This window comes from Primulina tabacum, chromosome 9, assembly GCF_025594145.1.
Source record: "Primulina tabacum isolate GXHZ01 chromosome 9, ASM2559414v2, whole genome shotgun sequence".
Lineage (NCBI taxonomy): Eukaryota > Viridiplantae > Streptophyta > Magnoliopsida > Lamiales > Gesneriaceae > Primulina > Primulina tabacum.
In genome coordinates, this window is record NC_134558.1 from 39,159,821 (window position 1) to 39,178,198 (window position 18,378).

An 18,378-nucleotide genomic window follows, 5' to 3' on the forward strand; every position below is an offset into this window, starting at 1 on the left:
CAATAAAACATAAAAATACTTCAGTCTTCAATGAAACAAGAGAACTCAAAGAAACCTTCTAGAAGTGGACATCAAAATCGACATAGATCCATGATCATAATTTAACTGTAATCCACACTCAACAATTCAATACTAGAAGTCAAGGTGGAAAACGAACAAAAGAACAGCTCCATACATCGTAGGCTATGGGTCAGTTGGGATGAAAGGTGAAATCTTTTCATTCTAGACATTCCTCAATGGACATGCCCAACTCTATACTAGCAATAGACAATCAAAATATATAGATTCATAAGGAATATAATTAGATAAGCAACATAATAAACCCTAAGGCACATAGTAAACACAATCCCCATTAATGGAGTCGAATTTATACAAAAATTCCAAGTTTTTGCAGAAGTTCAGAACTTAGTACTACACCACACAATGATAGTATTTGAAAATATCAAGCTTCAGCATAAAGCATGCCTGAATATACCAGAATTTCACCCGCGTGCCTTGAGATCAGCCAAACGCCTGGAGAGATCATCTTCATCCGCCTTTTCACTATTCTTCACAGCCACGGCGTGGGCTGCAGGCTGAGGCAGGCCAACAGACACTTCAAGGCCATAATCATCAGCCACTTGTTGCATCAAGCTATTGACCTCGGTTTCAGGTGTAGAGAGAGACGTGCTCCCCGACATAGAGCTCTCCATAAACTCCGCCTGCACTTCCATGTTCACAAACTGTCGCTCGAATTGATCCATGGTCTCAGACATTTTCTGTAAATTCCCTGTCGAAAGGGACGATTCCAGCGATTTCACGATACTGCCCATGGATTTACTTATGGTTTGCATCTTAGCTTGTGTGTCCAGGCGTGAGACGACAGCGTCTAGGCGCGAGGCAAGGCGGAGATAATTCATCTGCTCGTTACGCTTGCGTATCGAATTCTCGGCGTAGATACGAGCGCCATCAATGTTGCCTTTCTCGATCGCCTTTTTGACCTTCAATTTCTCGGTTTTTTCCTCCTTTTCACACTTTCGGGCCTGGCGTTGGAGACTTTTCGAGGTGAATTTCAGATCCATGATCTGCTGCATCAGCTTCTCCGTGTTACCCATGGCGATTTTCGGATTCAGACTGGGAAAATTCTAGAGAGAGGAGTTGGTTTGAATGATCAATCGGATTTTTTTTAAGGACTTGGAGAAAAAGTGGTTAAGGCTTCTTTCGTGATAGTTCTTCCTCAATTTATATCTTTGCTATATATTGAGTCTTCTTTTTGTCCAATCACAAATTAGAATTTTATTTTATTTTAATCAACAGAAGCATGTTTGGACTAAAATATTAGAAATCAAGAATTTTGAAAATATTAAATTTAAATTCAATTTATATCCCATTTTAAAATGTTTGAAATTAATGAAAATTGAAATCCAAGGTTCAAATCAATATTCTCGCTAGTTCCGAGATCGATTACATGAATATTAATCTTAAAACCAAACAATTTTAACACATATCTTAAACCAATATCTAATATATCATCTTTAACAACCTCTATCCAAGTTTTAATGATCTACTCTTCTTATTTATTTCAATAATCTGTCAATCTAAAATATGTCGGATTAGAACAGTGTTTATCTCCTCTTCACATAACCAAATCATATTAGACTGTCATTCTCTAATCTTATCCTCTATCGAAACTACATCTAAATAACTCTTGAATTTTTTCATTCTTAATTCTTTCTTTGCATGTTTTCGAACACATCCATCTTTATATATACATCTATGATATCACCGTCTCACGGATATTTAGTCATGTAGTAGCCAAACATTTCGAATCATCGAACATAGCTGGTTCAAGGTTCAAGTTTATTCTGGAACATTAATCTGATCAGCACACATTCGAGATTTAAAAATCTTTCAAAGAGAGTGAAAAAACTACATACTGGATTCAACAGTGAATATTTCTAAAAATCCTTGACTTGGCAACTAAATTTTACTATATATACATATGTAATGTTAAGATTCAAGTCTGTCCCCGCACTCATCTCAATCTGGTTCTCACCGACAAATAAAATGTCAGTTCCCCCAGTTTCAATTTCATGCAAAGGCAGGTCAGTATGTATAAAATTAGCATTCTGTGCATCAAGAATGCTGAAAATGTCATAGCCAAAAGATGGGCACAAATCTGCCAACACAACCATCATAATTCATATATCCTCCGTTGCAATCGGCCAAGCCACTGATCAAGTCGAGCTATTCATGCCCGTCATGATTCTACTGAAAACTACGTTCAAAGGGATACAAGCTATACAAGGGCCCTTCATTTTTTCAACTACTGGTTGTCTCTTCTCTTTGCCTCTCCGAGAACTGGTCAGGGAAGACAACTTTCTAATCTTCTTTGACAAGAGCGCATTTTGCCTCGATCTTGGAGATTTCGTTGGTGAGCTGCGAGCCTGTAAATGGTTACGTTTACTCATGGCTATTCCACGTGGCCTCTTCCCATAAACCATATCTACATCACGATAATCAGATGTGTCGAACTCCCAGCTGCTGCTGCGACATTTGACCATCCTAATTAGATCATCATACATACCACCACTTAGCTTCTCGATTGCAAGCGGATGGCCTATAACAGGCCGGCCATTTAGCCTGCTCATGAGAGAAATATAAGGAACACACTGAGGCCGGTAGCTACCTTTTGCCTCTACAGGCACGTCGTACAAGCCAGAACTGGAAATATGGTGTCTAAGAGAAAACTCTGGGGTGTCGTACTTTGGGTTAAGCATGAAACGCGACTGACGATAGGGAAGTGACCTTTGAGGAACCATCAGCTTAGGAGTTGATCCCCAGGCACGAGAATCTTTCCGAGTGCTCCAACTCCACCTATGAGAGATTTCGACTTGTGTTTCTGCTGGAGGCATGTTATTTGAATTACAACTGTAGCTTTCTGACATGAAAGTGCCACAGAGACGGTTAAAATCTGCTTTTGTATTAGAACCAACTAAAAAGCAGTCACCGTCAACACCCGCAACAGCCTCAATATCTGCATCCATTTTCCTTGACCTAGAGTTTCTCTTCCCTTTCAACTGCCATTCAGAGGCACCTTTATCTATGCTCTGGCTGATATAATGAATATAAGCAGCACCTGTGCTGGTAGAAACAGATTCATTGTGCTCTTCGTCCCCCAAAGATGGTGTTTCTACATGACGACTTTGGCTAGATTCTGCTGCCGCACCAATCCTTGCCTTCTGTGAGTCCGCAGAAACAATTTTGGAGACGCCTGAGATAGTAAAATTTACACAAGTATATTAAACAAAACATATTAATGATACAAACATTCTCGAAAAAGAATACGAGCAGCAAAGAACATAACATTGTAATATCCAAATTTGACAATAACATTTGCCAAAGCACTAAGCAATTTCTACTGTAATTTCAAACAGTGGAACACCGAAATTAAGATGTATAAACATAATGAAAATAATAGGTAACACTTGCAACAACCTTTATCCAGTCATATATGCATCAAGCTAACCTTGAGTGACAAGGGGCACATGAAACAATCCTTCCAGAGAATCATTCTCCAGGGTTACACCGCCAGCTTCGTTCTCCTTCAGTTTGCATCTAACTGAAGTATTGTTAACATGCTTAGACGTGTTTAATGATATTCCATTCTCACATGAAACTGTCATACTGCCTGATTTATTAATAACTAATGAGTGGTTTTTCTTCAATTCATAAGATTCTAATCCTGAAACCCTACAGTCCAATGCTCCCAGAAAGCATGATTCATTTGGAGAGCATGATGCATAAACACGGACAGGCAACCTTGGAGTACTGTCTAAAACTTTTGTCAAAGCACGACGGCGATTTTTTTTCTTCAAGAATTCATGAACATGATCTACCAGAGATCTTTTCCTTTTCAAAGATGACGCTACGCCTAATCCTAGGTCCTCAAGTCCTTTCATACGTCTTGCACCTTCTGTTCCATCATCATCCGAATCATTTGGAGTTCTCCACCACCTAGCTCCTTCCTTAGCTACATCAACAAGATCTGATTTCACAACTGATAAACCAGTCTGGGATTCCTCTTGGATGGAATCTTCACTTTCTTCAGTCGAACAACTCGAATCTAACACATCACAACTACTCAAATTTCCATCAATAGAATCATTGCTTTCCCGATTAGAATGAAATGAAGAAGGTGATTCATCAACACAAGGATGCTCCCCACATGTATCTGGTCTGTCAGAGAAGTGTGGATGCTCTTTTCCAAAACGAGCACTTTCAAGCTCAAGAGCGTGAATGATGGCATCTTCTCTTCGAGCATATTTGGCTTCTTTCTTAGACGGATGAGATGCAACAGCCTTAGCTTTCTCGATGCAATCATCATACTCCCCACAGCGAAAAGCTTTAACTCTTTTTGATCTCTCAAGATTATACCAGTCCCTGAAAGAGCATCCACAATAATTTGATCAAATAAATCATATCACAAGAAAAATAACGCCAAATTTTTTGGGGAGGAGAAATTAGAAATTCAGCTTAAAAGTGAAGAATAAGCGAAACACAATATTAGGTATCCAATCATTACTGAAAGAACCTTTGCATTGGAACAACTTATACTGACAACCAGGTCACCCAGATGAGAGAAAAAAAGAGTAAGATTGAGGTAAGTTAAGGATGTTTCAATCATCCATTTCAAATTCGAGTATTTTCTCAAATAGCTATAAAGTACTCGTAGTTGCTTCTTATAACACTATTTTATCCAGGCCTTTTTTCCACTTCATGGATCCGATTTTTCAAGAGTTCCAACAATTGATGAAGATTTACTCAAGGCAGCATAGTTTTCATGGTCAACCATAGACAAGAAATTTATATTTTCTTAAATACTTAAACTCATAGAACAATACTGTAAAACCAAATGTGCTTACTACAGTCATTATTCAATTCAGCTGAACTATAATAGGATATGCAACAGAGAATATCACCAACTTAAGGTGTTGAAGAACCAATTATGAGCATTCAAGTGACAAATAAATAGTACTCAAACAAGGGCCAGGGCAAAAAAAAACTATACCCTTTATAATCTAGCTCACTTTTTTATCATCAAAACTGGAATAATTATGAAATTTTAATGGGTGGTAAATAAAGAACGACAGAAGATGCAGCAGCATCAATTCTGTGGGAATAAAAAACAATTTTGACGCACAAAGACAACATCTACACACCAAATATAAAATCAAACCTGATTCGGAAAATAAATCAGAAATCGAAAACAGCTGTTGAGTTTTAAGTTTATTCACAACACTTAGCTTGTTTTTATGATTTCAGAGCAACATCTTGCAACAGTTGGCATGATCTATTATAAGTAGATGCAGATTCTCACCTCCACAATGAAAAGATTGAGAAAAAAAAACTGAATAGCGACACATTGAGATTCTCAGCACCGGTGATTGAGAAGACCAGGAAAACACTAAAGTCACAACGTTCCAAAATGACAAACTGAAAGTTCAAAATTTATATAAGGACCGTTGCCCCACTTTTCCACATGAACAATCGTCGTAAACAGATAAAATGGCTCAAGCCCACAAACTGTCTAAACATCATGATTATCTGTGATATAGATTAATATGTCGCAACATTTCAGTTCTGTAACCTGCTAGAGTTAGAAACGTAATCATGCAAATTAAAGAAATAACCAAAATAATACTTACACACTTGCATCCTCCCTCCCAAGAAGTTTTACAGGGGTCCCCAGTCTTGGCATCGACAAAGAATTCTCAGGTACCTCATCCGGACCTAGAATTCGGCCAGGCCACCACGACCCATTCCTCCGTCTAACCCAAACCAACCCACCAACTGATGGGTCAATGCCCTCGCTGGGGCCAATGCCAGGACCACCCATTTCCACACCACAACCAAAAGGGATTTTTGATTCAAAACCCAGCAATCCAAAAGAAAGAAAACAGAAATAGTTTTCACATAATTTATTTCAAGTTAGCATTTTGGTCACCCACAGAAATCTTCCAGGAAGATTCATCAACCCTCCTGCGCCAGAATGCAAATTTTCATCCACACTAATAAAAAAGCACCGACAAAGAGAATAGGATACAACAAAATTAAAATGAAAACACAACGCCCAAAGATGCAAGAACCTAAAAACCAAACCAAAAAGAGTCAGATCACACAACCAAATAAAAATAAATAAAACATACCTCTAACGCATGATGTATCAACAAGAGAATCAGAATGAGATCAGCTACAAAAAATTCTGCAAAAGATATTCCATTTTCAGTTTCTTTTCCTCATTTCCGCTTGAAGTAAAACTCAACAACCGTACCATTACAAAGGACTTCCACAGTGCGTTCTCCACGTTTCTTTAAGCGGTGGCTATTTTACAAGCTAACCACTGGATTTTGGAGCAAAAAGAGCACAAGAAATGGTAGAAAAATCAAGTGTATGCACATGTACACGCTCGTGTGTGTGTGCAATAGTGACGTGCCTTCGGCAACAAAGAAAGAAACCCTCTGCCTTCAAACTGAGAGTGAGAGGCCTGTTAAGGAAGTGAGATTTTCTTGAAATTAGTATTATGCAATAAATTACTGATTTATATGCACCTTTGTGTATAGTCGTGAAATAATTGTCAGTGTTAAATATAAATATTATGTGTATGAATATATATTTTTAGAGTTGTATTTTTGGGAAAATAATTTTTAAACACATACCAATTTAACTCCACTAATTACCGTTTCTAAGACTGTGAAATGAAAGAATTCTGCGTTTTCCCACATGGATGAATTGAATTGTTTCTGTTGAGAGATGGTTGGGGTGTCTCTCAAAGGAATGGTGCAAGATAAGTCAAATGGGAGTTTAAAACAGTAGACTTGGCCAACCGGATATGTTCAGTTAGTCAAGGGAATTAGGAGCCGTTACTTAAGGGAGTTGAATAAGCTGTGGAGAAGGAAAAAAAACACATCATGTCAGCTCGTGGCCTATTAAAGAACTCTCGGCTGAAAGAAAAATACACAAGAAATACACAGAAGAATTCATGAGAGCAAAAACACGTCAAAAAGAAGAGATCAAGGAGCTGAGGCTTGATAGAAAGATTCTTGAGTGATATTCATAGTCGTTGTATTTGTAATTACTCTCATGTGATTCAATAAAAGAGATTGTCTTCTTTCTTCCCGTGAATGTAGGTCAGCCAAGGCCGAACCACGTAAATCATTTTCTCGTGCAATTTACTTTCGTGTGTGTGCTTAGTGAGCTTGCATGGTTAGTAACAAGAGAACTCGTACAGTAGCTATAAGCCAAGTCTGTGAAAAGGGCAAGCAAATTAACAGTTTCCATTTACTGAGGACCAAAATTTAGGTTGAGTACAATCTAGTTCGAGGTTCTTCTCATCAAGTCTGTCATTGATCCAAATATCTTTTATGTATGGTCAATAATATAGTCTATATCATTTCAAAATAATAATAATATAGTCTATATGTTTGGATTAGTGATAATCATTGATACAACGATTGTAAAACATCTATAACATCTCATTAATTTAAAATATGTGAAATCTTTATGTTTTAAAACATATTTATTTTCTAATTGATTTTTCTCGATTTACATTGTTTTGTGGTGATTTTAACATTCAAAACAATGTTTTTTTAAAAAAAAAATTAGATTGAAACTTGAAATTAAGAAAGTGTATAATAATAGGTGACGAGTGTCTAAAATAACCTTTTTCAAATGGTTTGGCTTCCTATTTTGCTCAATGATTTTCAATGCCAACAAGATGTTAGGTTGTGCTTGTGTGGAAAGAGCATTGAAATATAATCTTCCAACAAAATCTATATGTTTCGCTTGAACAAGATAATGCACAAATTCGAAAACAAGTTTCAAATCATATAGACTGCATTACTTGATATTATTCACTCTTCTGTACGAATATACTTTGCTCCGTTCACAACACTCTTTTACTCGATAATCTTGAATTTTCGATGGGGAAAAAAACATATATTGTAATTAAACTAGATAATGTAAAGTTAAAGTTTTAGTCTGTAAAATTTTATCCCACGAATCATTTGTTATCTTGATTGTCAAAAGAGAGGAAATATCCAAAAAATTCTTTAAAATAAACAACGTGGTATGTACATGCATCATTTTTGTCGACATACATAGAAGTATAGATCCTCTTCCAAGAACATCAACTGCAATATTGAGCTACCTTTTCTCCTGTCTACATCATGCTATGTGATATTGATAATTTAATTACTCACTCGATCTTCCAAGCATAAAGAAAAAGGCAGAAGTGCGATGCCTTTGAGTAACTCTGTGTTGAATAATACCTGCTATTTGCACTACAATCACTAGCATCATCACACCAACTGTTCTCCTCTGCATCACTCTCTGCCTCCGGTGCACCGGGCTTGAATATGATCAACCCGTAACTTGACCCCGGTGCACAAAACAACCACGAATGGACGTCCCAAAACACTTGAACCGGCTGCTTATTCACCACCACAGTCTGATTCCCCCGAAACTTCCACTGAAGATTCTTGATGTGTACAAGCACAATCCCATCAATACTAATCCACATTTCGGGGTCTCTGAGCCCGGAAGAAGTCGAGCTCTCCACGACTATGTCGTGCTCACGTTTCTTGTGGTCGAATCTTGCTCTGGTGGAGAAGGATTTCTTGCCAAAGACATGTTCTTTCTTGAAAAACAACATGGCATCAACAAGGGCTGGTCTGGACTTTGTCCTTTTGTAAGCCTTTTTCTTGTAATCTCCTAGTAGTAACACAACTTCTTCCTCGGAAACTAAGGCCACGTAGAAATCACTGCAGGGCTCTGGACCGCCTGAAAATTTTGCTGATCTTAAATCCCAATATGCTTCAATCTCATTGCCATCGACTTCAAATGTTTTGTACCCTTTCTTGGCCCAAAAATGCCAAGGTTTTAGATCGATCTTGCACTCGTAGTTGTGATCACGCTCCACGCTATCGATAGATATGGTTATCGAGTGATTCATCAGATTCTTGCTCCATAGAACGGCCACGTTTCGCCAGAAACCGGCTATGTGTGCCTGATACGTGCACGTTACAGTACTTTGTGCAGTTTTATACGTTACAGGATCGTTTGTTAATCTTTGAGCATAGGGTGCTTGCGACGAGGACAAAGAATTTGGCCTCACGACGTACGCCATTCTTGGTTTTTTTTATTCTCTTGTAGCCAAAATGGGACGTATATGTGATAAATTATCAACAGAAAATAATAAATTCCATGATTTGGAGAAAGGGGAATTTGATTTTTCTTTGAATTCCACATGGAAAGATAGCTTTTCGGAATCTCATCAAGAATCGACCAATCAAAATCCTCATCAATGGCTGGATGAATGAATAGTACTGTACATGAAAAACATAGAAGCGGGCATGAAGAGATCAAAAATTGTTCGTGAAAAAGATTGAATTTACGTCAAGAATATAAATGATGAAATTTTTGGTGAAAATTTTAGACAAACATTTGGAAAAATAAACATGAAAAATAGAACATCAGATTTCATCGGTGGAGGGAACATTTTCATCAAGAAGAGGTTTACCTGAAAGGAAGGGTTACATATTGAGAAACGGATGGTCACAATACTTTCTATGGTCTATCACTCTATCTGTATTTTTTATCTCGGCAGTTCTAATTAAGGTCACACCCCTTGATTAGTGATCAAGTCACAATAAAATAATAACTCAAGAAGTTAACCAGCTTAAAATTTGGATCAATTAAACTCAAAGCACTTTCCTTCTGGCAGTAAATATGTCAAGATCTCACTTTTGCCCAAAGAACGTTGCATCTCGAAGAAAAATGAATTCATGCATAAATACATAATACATCTGACAGTATATATTTTGATATTTTAGTGGAGGAGCCGAGGAGGCCGATTCTTTCTGCTCCAGCTTGGTTGTTTCATCTTGACTTTTAGTGTTTAAGGCATAAAAATGAGTAAACATTGAGACGATATGGGATAATAGCCAACCTTTTCTTTCATTTAATTTCCGGGTAAAATATGTACATTATAAATCTCAACGTACTTAACTAGATACAATAACCATATAAAGAACCTCTGATGTGTATAACGAGCCTTTTCAACAATGCTATGAGCCCCGTATCAATTTCTAGAAGATTGTTGTAAAAACAAGAAAAAGAAAATTATGTATAAGAAATCAAAGAACTGAATGAGGAGGATCTCCTGCGAAAGGAAGATTTTGTCCTAGAGTTCTTCAGGGCTTCAGCATATTTGATCAGTTCAGATTTCTCAGCAGTTTGAGCATCTTGTGTAGGCTGGTGGTTACTTGAAGATGAATCATTCACATCTTCCGATACTGAATCAATTCTTCTGAAAATACTTAAGGAACTAGCATCGCTGTTTCTTCGAGAACAGCTGCTGCTTTCCCGAGTTATGCTCTTTTGTCCTCGTGAATAGGATCTTTGGAGATAGAAAGAACGTCTAGATGATTCACCAGACGAAGTTATAAAGTTTGTCATAATGCCATCAGTAGCCGAATCGGCTTGAATTTCTGGTTGAGTATCGCTAGAATATCTACCTGAAGTGTCATCCACAGATACGGTTCTTTTGAGTGGAGCCTGATGACGACTACTGTCCTTTCCTCGCAATAGCCTCATTAATTTGGCAAAAATCCTCGTTTTGCTTGGTGGGTTTGTTTTTTTAGTCGACAAAGTATCAATGGATGAATCGTCCGGCTCTCCCGAATCCGTAAGATATGATGCCTGTGAAGATGACCACTGGTCAGAATCAAAATCCATAGTATTCGGTCCTTTGTCCATGGAGCTTTCTTTATTTGCATATTCAAGTATGAGCTGCTTAGCTTTCTCTTCTGATTTGGGGCTTAACGTCTTGCTGAGATCCCGGGCAAGCGTTTTACCATGGCCAGGTTGAAAATTTCTCAGTTCGTGGCGTAAGCAAGCGTTTATCCATCTGAGATAGACGAGCTCTTCAACATCTGTGCATCGATCAGCTTGTAGTTGGCCTATTTCCTTTGTTAAATCTTCGTTTTGCTGTCTTAAACGCCCGCTCTCTTCTTTAATAACTTGCACCTGATGTATAATAAAACCCATACTTATGCAACCATTACTCTAGATTAAAAAATAAAATAACAAAATCAATGATCGAACGTATTGGCATTGTACCAAATGCTGAAGCTGAGGGTATATGTTACACTGTACAGCTGTCATATGGGCATGCCTTTTTTGTTTTTTGAGAAAGCATGTTCTTTTGCTTTGCTACAAATCATTTTAGTATTTTACTATTCAGCTGCTCAAATACTATGTTTTGATTGGTGTGCCACACAAACAGCCACAGGATAACTATTGGTTTCAACAACAAATGATTACCTCTTCATTGTCTAATGCAGATGTTGCAAGCATTTGCACATATTCCAACTTCTCAGCCAATTCGGAATTTTCTATCTTCAAATCTTGATACGCCTTCTTCGTTTCTTCCAATGCTGTCTCCAACTCCTTATGTTTATGTATCTGTAATTCAACATCACGATCGGTTTCAACAGCCTTCTTTTCATGGTCCTGCAGCTTCATGACCCTTTCTTGAAGAATCAAGATCTGTTCCCTGTTCTGTTCAGCATCGGACCTAAGTTTCCTCCGAAGGATCTTTACCTTGGCTTTTGCAGCTTCAAGTTCTGTCACGACTCTTGCATAATCTGCCACTTGAGCCTCTAATCTTCTCTTATCTGAACGCAACGACTCAATCTTAAGATCATAAATTTTCGCCTCCATATCATTTAATCTTATCTGATTCTGAAGCTCCATAACAGCAGTTTCTTGCTCTTTGAGGCCATAATATTCGAGTAGTTGAATCTCGAGAATCCTCTCCCGTTCCTCGAGAATTTTAACTTTACTCCGAAGGCCCCTAATCTCTCTTATCTGATCTTCATGTTCGGCACTCCTGCATTCCCTAGGCGACTCTACATTCGATACTAGTGATTCCCCACTCTTTCTAGGAGAAGTATTATCCCTTGTGACAGTCATGTTGCATTCTTTGACGAGCTCATTAAACTCCGGTAATAGATAACCATCTCTTTCTCCACTATTTCGGCTACTAGGAGAGGCATTACTGAATGAATTTGGAGAAGAAACTTTTGAAGGAGACAAATCCTGAACAAAAAAAAAAGTATTGTAAATTTCGACACTGTCCACTACATGTTTAAACGAGTTCCTAATACTGATACAATGAAGTCAGACTAGCTGGCACGAAGACGAGTAGGGAAGTCGTCCTATTAAATAAAATAAATAATTTCACCAATGCTCAATAACTATGTCAGCTCTGCTCAAATACACAAATTCTTGGATCTGCAAACGTGCACGAGTATGGTATTACCTGCATAGCATGAATATCGTCTCTGAGCACGACGTATTCTCTTCTTGAATCATTTCTGGTACCACAATCTATACAAGGAAATTATGCATCATTAAAAATCAAATAAAAACAACAGAAAAACGTGATCATAAGCAAAACAATAAAAGGGGGCGGGGGAATCTAACCTGGAGATATTTGTGAAGGTTTTGGTTTAGGGGGTTTCATTCTTTTTGTTTTGAAATAAGTATAAAGAATCACACCAAGAGAAATAGCCAAAGCCACCCCAAAGTTCAAAGCCACAGGTCGTAAGGGGATCTCCCTTTTCCCTCTCGCCACCATTTTCAAATTAACAACAATGCCTCGATGCTCAATCTTTTCCACAAGATGCTAATTCGTCAGCTCGAATCATTCCAAATTACACAAGATGCTAATTCACCAGCTCGAATCATTCCAGATTGTACAAGAAGCCGAAAATACGAATAGGATCACAATGAAATATCCTGTGTCATCATTTGGCAATCGAAAAATGAAAAAACAACAATAAAAAAAATCCCATTTGAGGAAAATAATGTCTATTTAAAAAAAAAACAACAACGTCGTCTATTTTCTGACAATTTATTTCTTCAATGGAAATTTTGGAGCTTTGAGATATAGATGAAACAAGAATTTGCTTCCTCGTATAACGAGACAGATTTGCAGCAAAGGGGAAGAGAGAGAGGGGGAATCAACTTGCTGGGTTGGTGGTGCTGATTTTCTTTTTTCATTCTTTTTTCCATTTTTTGCATCTAAAAATTTCTTAGCCGTTGTGCATGAACAGCCTCTTTTTTAAAAAAAATTTAAAATAAATGAACAGCCTTATTTCAAGGGTAAATTTGAAAAAAATATATCTGTCTATATTTACTTAAGATTCAGTACCTAGATGATTTTTTTTACAAATCAGTATCTGACACACACTATAAATTAGTTTTAACTCTCTGAAAAATAAATTTATATTTTTGCCCTTTTATTATTTAAATAAAGATATAATTTTACCCACAAAATTAATTGTGTGTTTTACATCTACCAAAGTATTAGTACCTATTATGGAGTTTCAGATACTTGATTGTGTTATTTGAATATTCCAAATGTGTAAAAAAATGCTATATTTTTGAAAAATCACCTTAAATTCAATTATTATTGGTTTTTCATTAAAAATTCATTATGATGAATTATTCATGTCATTTTATTTTTAAAAAAATATAGTTCTTCACTCATCATGAAATAAGATTAAGTACTTATTTTGACATATAAAGTATCTATTTTGAAGTTTCAGATACTTGATTTGGCTTTTTAAATACTCCAAATGTGTAAGAAAATACTGGATCTTCGAACGATCACCATAAATTCAGTCATTGTTTGTCTTTTAATGAAAGGTGTATTTGGATGACATATTCATCTCATTTAATATTTTTTTGTAAAAAATATCAAATTCCAAACTAAGCATGTAAATTTTAAAGTACTTAGTTTTACTTGAGAAATACCTATTTTGAGTTTGCAAATACTTGATTTCGTGAATGATATACTTACAATATGTATTAAAATACTGGATATTCGAATAAACAACATAAATTCACCAAGTATTGGTATTTCAATGGAAAATGCATTTGGATGACATATTCATCTCAATTAATATTTTTTTGTAAAAAAAAATTTCTCAAATAAACATGAAAATTTTAAAGTACTTAGTTTTACTTGAGAAGTACCTAATTTGAGTTGGCAAATATTTGATGTCGTAAATGAGATACTCACAATATGTATTAAAATATTGGATATTCGAATAGGCAACGTAAGTTCTCCAAAAGTCCAAGTGTTGGTATTTCTATGGAATATGCATTTGGATGATAAATACCTAATTTGAGTATGTAAATACTTGATTTGATATAGAAGATACTCATAATATGTAATAGAATACTGAATATTCAAATATGCAACGTAAGTTCACCAAGTGTTGGCTTTTCATGGAAGATGCATTTAAATGACATATTCATCTCATTTAATATATTTTTTGTAAAAAAAAAAAAATTCCCAATAAGCATGAAAATTTAAAGCACTTAATTTTACTTGAGAAATACCTAATTTGAATTGGAAATACTTGATTTCGTAAATGAGATCATCACAATATGTATTAAATATTGGATATTCGAATAGGCAACATAAATTCTCTGGGTGTTGGTATTTCCATGGAATATGCATTTGAATGAGAAGTACTTAATTTGAGTTTGCAAATACTCGATTTGATACATGTGATACTTATAATATGTAATAAAATACTGGATATTCGAATATGCAACGTAAGTTCATCAAGTGTTGGCTTTCTATGAAAGATTCGTTTGGATGACATATTTATCCCATTTAATATATTTTTTGTAAAAAAAAAACCAAACAAACAAATTCCCAAATAAGCATGAAAATTTTAAAGTACTTAGTTTTACTTGAGAAGTATATAATTTCATATTGCAAATACTTGATTTGGTACATGAGATACTCACAATATGTAATAGAATACTGGATATTCGAATATGCAACGTAAGTTCACCAAGTGTTGGTCTTTCTATGGAGGATGCATTTGGATGACATATTCATCTCATTTAATATTTTTTTATAAAAGGAAAAAACAAATTCTTTGATAGACTTAATTTAATTATGATGATGATAGTCAAAACCAGTATATCTCGTTAGTAAACCAGAAGATAGTATGAAAACAAAAGTTCTCGTATCGCCTTAACAAAACAGTACTCTTCGTGTACTTATCAGCTTAGAAAAACAGAAGCAGAACTTGACTTTTGCTAAATCAGAACCTATCGGTCATATATTAAATGTTGTCGTTATTTTACCAAGTACGAGTATTAAACGCATCATTAATGCTAAACAAAGTCATTTAATACGTTTTACAAATGTGGTATGAAACAAGACTGATTGCTCTGAAGCTTTTTGCATGAATCTTTTTAGGTAATAAAGCCGATCCTATCAGAAGTCAAAGAAGCCGTTTTATTTACAGACGTTGGATTCAAGACTTTTATAAATACACAAGATCAACGATGTTTATAGGTTACCGAAACAACGTTTACATTCTCCTATATACGAACGTCGATTTGAGCACTCAGACTTACTTATCATCTTCAAAGCTCAATATTGACACCATCAAATAATCGAATTTGAGTATTTAAATGGTAAAATCAAGTATTTGTGGACTTGTATTAGGCATTATTTGTATTGATTTAGGTATCATATTAGATACTTCTCAAGTAAAAATAAGTATTTTAAAATTTCAAAACTTAGTTGAGAATTTGTTAGTTAGTTTGTTTTTTTTTTTTTTACAAAAAAATATTAAATGAGATGAATATGTCAGCCAAATGCATCTTCCAAGGAAAGATAAATACTTGGTGAGCTTACGATGCATATTCGAATATCCGGTATTCTATTACATATTATGAGTATCTCATGTAACAAATTAAATATTTGCAATATCAAATTAGGTACTTCACAAATAAAAACAAATACTTTAAAATTTTTATGCTTAGTTGGAAATTTGTTTTTTCTTTTACAGAAAAAATATTAAATGATATGAATATGTCATCCAAATGCTTATTCCATGGAAATGTCAATACTTGGTGAAGTTACGTTGCTTATTCGAATATCTAGTATTTTAATACATATTGTGGGTATCTCATTTACAAAATCAAGTATTTGCAAACTCAAATTAGGTAATGCTCAAGTAAAAATAAGTACTTTAAAATTTTCATGCTTAGTTGAGAATTTGTTTTTTTTTTTTTAGTTATTAAATGAGATGAATATTTAATCTAAATGTTTCTTCCATAAAAATATCAACACTTGATGAACTTACGTTGCTTATTCGAATATCCAGTATTTTAATACATATTGTGGATATCTCATTTACAAAATCAAGTATTTGCAAACTCAAATTAGGTACTTCTCAAGTAAAACTAAGTACTTTAAAATTTTCATGTTAGTTGAGAATTTATTTATTTTAATTATTAAATGATAGGAATATGTCATCTAAATGTATCTTCCATAAAAATACCACCACTTGATGAACTTTCATTGCTTATTTGAATATCCAGTATTTTAATACATATTGTGAGTATCTCATTTACGAAATCAAGTATTTGCAAATTCAAATTAAAATATTTCTCATTTAAGGAGTAAAATAAAATATTGGTAGACTCGAATTAGATAATTTTTGTGCTAATTTAGGTATCACATTTTATTATTACTTGAAACTATATTTTTTTATATCCCAAAATAATCAAAATTGAGTCTTAAAAGGGTAAAATCAAGTATATATGAAATCAAATTAGGTACTATTTGTACTAATTTAGGTAGCATGTTTTTTATTCAAAAATCTCATCATCAAAAAATATTCAATATTATCTTCAAATTATATATTTTGACATACTAAATCGAATTTGAATATTTAAAAGGTAAAATCAAGTGTTTTTTAACTCGAATTATGTATTATTTGTATTAATTTATGTATCACATTTTTGCTTCACGAATATCAGCATCGGTGTCACTTAATATTAACTTCAAATTATATTTTGGCATCCTCAAATAATTGGATATGAGTATTTACGAGGTAAAATCATGTATTTATATACTCTAATTAGATACTCTTTGTACCAATTTAAGTATCATATTTTAACTTCACAAATGACACAATCAAAAGTCACTTAATATTACTTGAAACTTAAGTATTTTCTTACAAATTTGAAGTATTCAAATAGCCAAAACAAATATTTGGAACCCGAAAATAGGTATTTTATCGATCAAAATAAGTAATTTTCCTAATTCAACAATGATTGAGAAACTGTGTTTTTTCAAAAATTAAATGACATGAATAAGTCATCTTAATGTATTTTTAATGAAAATACCAACAATTATTGAATTTATTGTGATAGCTCGAAAGATCCAGTATTTTCTTACACATTTGGAGTATTCAAAGAATAAAATCAAGCATTTGGAACTCCAAAATAAGCATTTTGTTGGTCAAATCTACTTAATCTTATTTCATGATGAGTGATGACCTATGTTTTTTTTAAAAATAAAATAAAATGACATGAATAAGTCATCCTAATGCATTTTTCATGAAAAGACCAACAATGACTGAATTTATGGTGAATGTTCGAAAGTATTTACTTATATATTTGAAGTATTCAAAGAGCGAAATCAAGTATCTGAAACCCCATAATAGGTACTTTGTATGTCAAAATAAGTATTTACTTTTATTCCATGATAATTGAGAAACAATATTTTGTTAAAATTATATTTTAAATGGAGAAAAATAATATAATTTTTGTGGATAAAATAATATATTTATTTAAATAATAAAGGGTAAAAATGTAAAGTTTGCTTTATGGGTAGTTAAAACTAAATATATAGATCTGTCAGGTACTGATTTCTAAAAAATTATGGTTAGGTACTGAATTTTAATTGAAACATTGGCAGAGGTATTTTTTGGAAATTTACCGTTATTTTAATGTCTACGTAATGTCAGATTAAGCGTTAATGTTCACACGTGGATACAAATTTTATCGGCTTCTTCCATATTCATTTTCAAAACACCATTCAAGAGCTTATATATATTTTATTGAGTAAATCTCTTGTGAGACGGTCTCACAAATCTTTATCTGTGAGACAGATCAATCCTACAGATATTCACAATAAAAACTAATAAAAGTAATATTTGTTCATGGATGACCCAAATAAGATATCAGTCTCACTAAATACAACAGTGAGATCGTCTCACACAAGTTTTTGTCTATTTTATTCGATGACAATTAAATTTTCACATATAGTACAAGAATATAAGCCAACTTTATTTTGTGATTTATCTTAAAATCTGCAATATTATTATAAAAATCGAACCACTGATAGTTTCAAAAATATGTGGGGAAGATCATAGTGAATGCATCGGCATTTGATGGGAACCAAATTTAAATATTACTGCCACTAGAACATGGTATCTCTACGGTTTT

At 34.3% G+C, this 18,378-nt stretch overlaps 4 protein-coding genes across 4 annotated transcripts; all 4 read right to left on the reverse strand.

Annotated features, from left to right (window-relative positions):
- Positions 1-333: 333 nt before the first annotated feature.
- Positions 334-1,216, reverse strand: LOC142556051 (ESCRT-related protein CHMP1B-like). The gene has a single exon (XM_075667259.1). The coding sequence runs from the start codon at positions 1,092-1,094 to the stop codon at positions 483-485; it is 612 nt and encodes a 203-aa protein (XP_075523374.1). The 5' UTR covers positions 1,095-1,216; the 3' UTR covers positions 334-482.
- A 670-nt stretch (positions 1,217-1,886) lies between these two features.
- LOC142556052 (uncharacterized protein At1g51745-like) lies at positions 1,887-6,543 on the reverse strand. The gene is made up of 5 exons (XM_075667260.1): positions 6,314-6,543; positions 6,189-6,244; positions 5,688-6,021; positions 3,509-4,422; positions 1,887-3,253 (listed from the first exon to the last, which is right to left on the reverse strand). Exons 3-5 carry the CDS (start codon positions 5,876-5,878, stop codon positions 2,217-2,219), a joined length of 2,142 nt encoding a protein of 713 aa, XP_075523375.1. The 5' UTR covers positions 5,879-6,021; positions 6,189-6,244; positions 6,314-6,543; the 3' UTR covers positions 1,887-2,216.
- Positions 6,544-8,068: 1,525 nt separating this feature from the next.
- LOC142556735 (uncharacterized) lies at positions 8,069-9,659 on the reverse strand. The gene is made up of 2 exons (XM_075668215.1): positions 9,560-9,659; positions 8,069-9,365 (listed from the first exon to the last, which is right to left on the reverse strand). Exon 2 carries the CDS (start codon positions 9,164-9,166, stop codon positions 8,237-8,239), a length of 930 nt encoding a protein of 309 aa, XP_075524330.1. The 5' UTR covers positions 9,167-9,365; positions 9,560-9,659; the 3' UTR covers positions 8,069-8,236.
- Positions 9,660-9,982: 323 nt separating this feature from the next.
- LOC142556736 (protein CHUP1, chloroplastic-like) lies at positions 9,983-13,080 on the reverse strand. The gene is made up of 4 exons (XM_075668216.1): positions 12,529-13,080; positions 12,365-12,432; positions 11,365-12,141; positions 9,983-11,067 (listed from the first exon to the last, which is right to left on the reverse strand). The coding sequence occupies exons 1-4, from the start codon at positions 12,680-12,682 to the stop codon at positions 10,162-10,164; spliced, it is 1,905 nt and encodes a 634-aa protein (XP_075524331.1). The 5' UTR covers positions 12,683-13,080; the 3' UTR covers positions 9,983-10,161.
- Positions 13,081-18,378: the final 5,298 nt, after the last annotated feature.

Excerpts from the sequence above, each read along its gene's own strand:
- LOC142556051 (XM_075667259.1), bottom strand. The coding sequence starts at position 1,094 with ATGGGTAACACGGAGAAGCTGATGCAGCAGATCATGGATCTGAAATTC.
- LOC142556052 (XM_075667260.1), bottom strand. The coding sequence starts at position 5,878 with ATGGGTGGTCCTGGCATTGGCCCCAGCGAGGGCATTGACCCATCAGTT. Across the intron at positions 4,423-5,687 it reads GGGAGGGAGGATGCAAGTGT|GGACTGGTATAATCTTGAGA; the intron begins GTAAGTATTATT and ends ATGCTCTTTCAG. Across the intron at positions 3,254-3,508 it reads TGTGCCCCTTGTCACTCAAG|GCGTCTCCAAAATTGTTTCT; the intron begins GTTAGCTTGATG and ends TTACTATCTCAG.
- LOC142556735 (XM_075668215.1), bottom strand. The coding sequence starts at position 9,166 with ATGGCGTACGTCGTGAGGCCAAATTCTTTGTCCTCGTCGCAAGCACCC.
- LOC142556736 (XM_075668216.1), bottom strand. The coding sequence starts at position 12,682 with ATGGTGGCGAGAGGGAAAAGGGAGATCCCCTTACGACCTGTGGCTTTG. Across the intron at positions 12,433-12,528 it reads ACCTTCACAAATATCTCCAG|ATTGTGGTACCAGAAATGAT; the intron begins GTTAGATTCCCC and ends TTCCTTGTATAG. Across the intron at positions 12,142-12,364 it reads ACGATATTCATGCTATGCAG|GATTTGTCTCCTTCAAAAGT; the intron begins GTAATACCATAC and ends TTTTTTGTTCAG.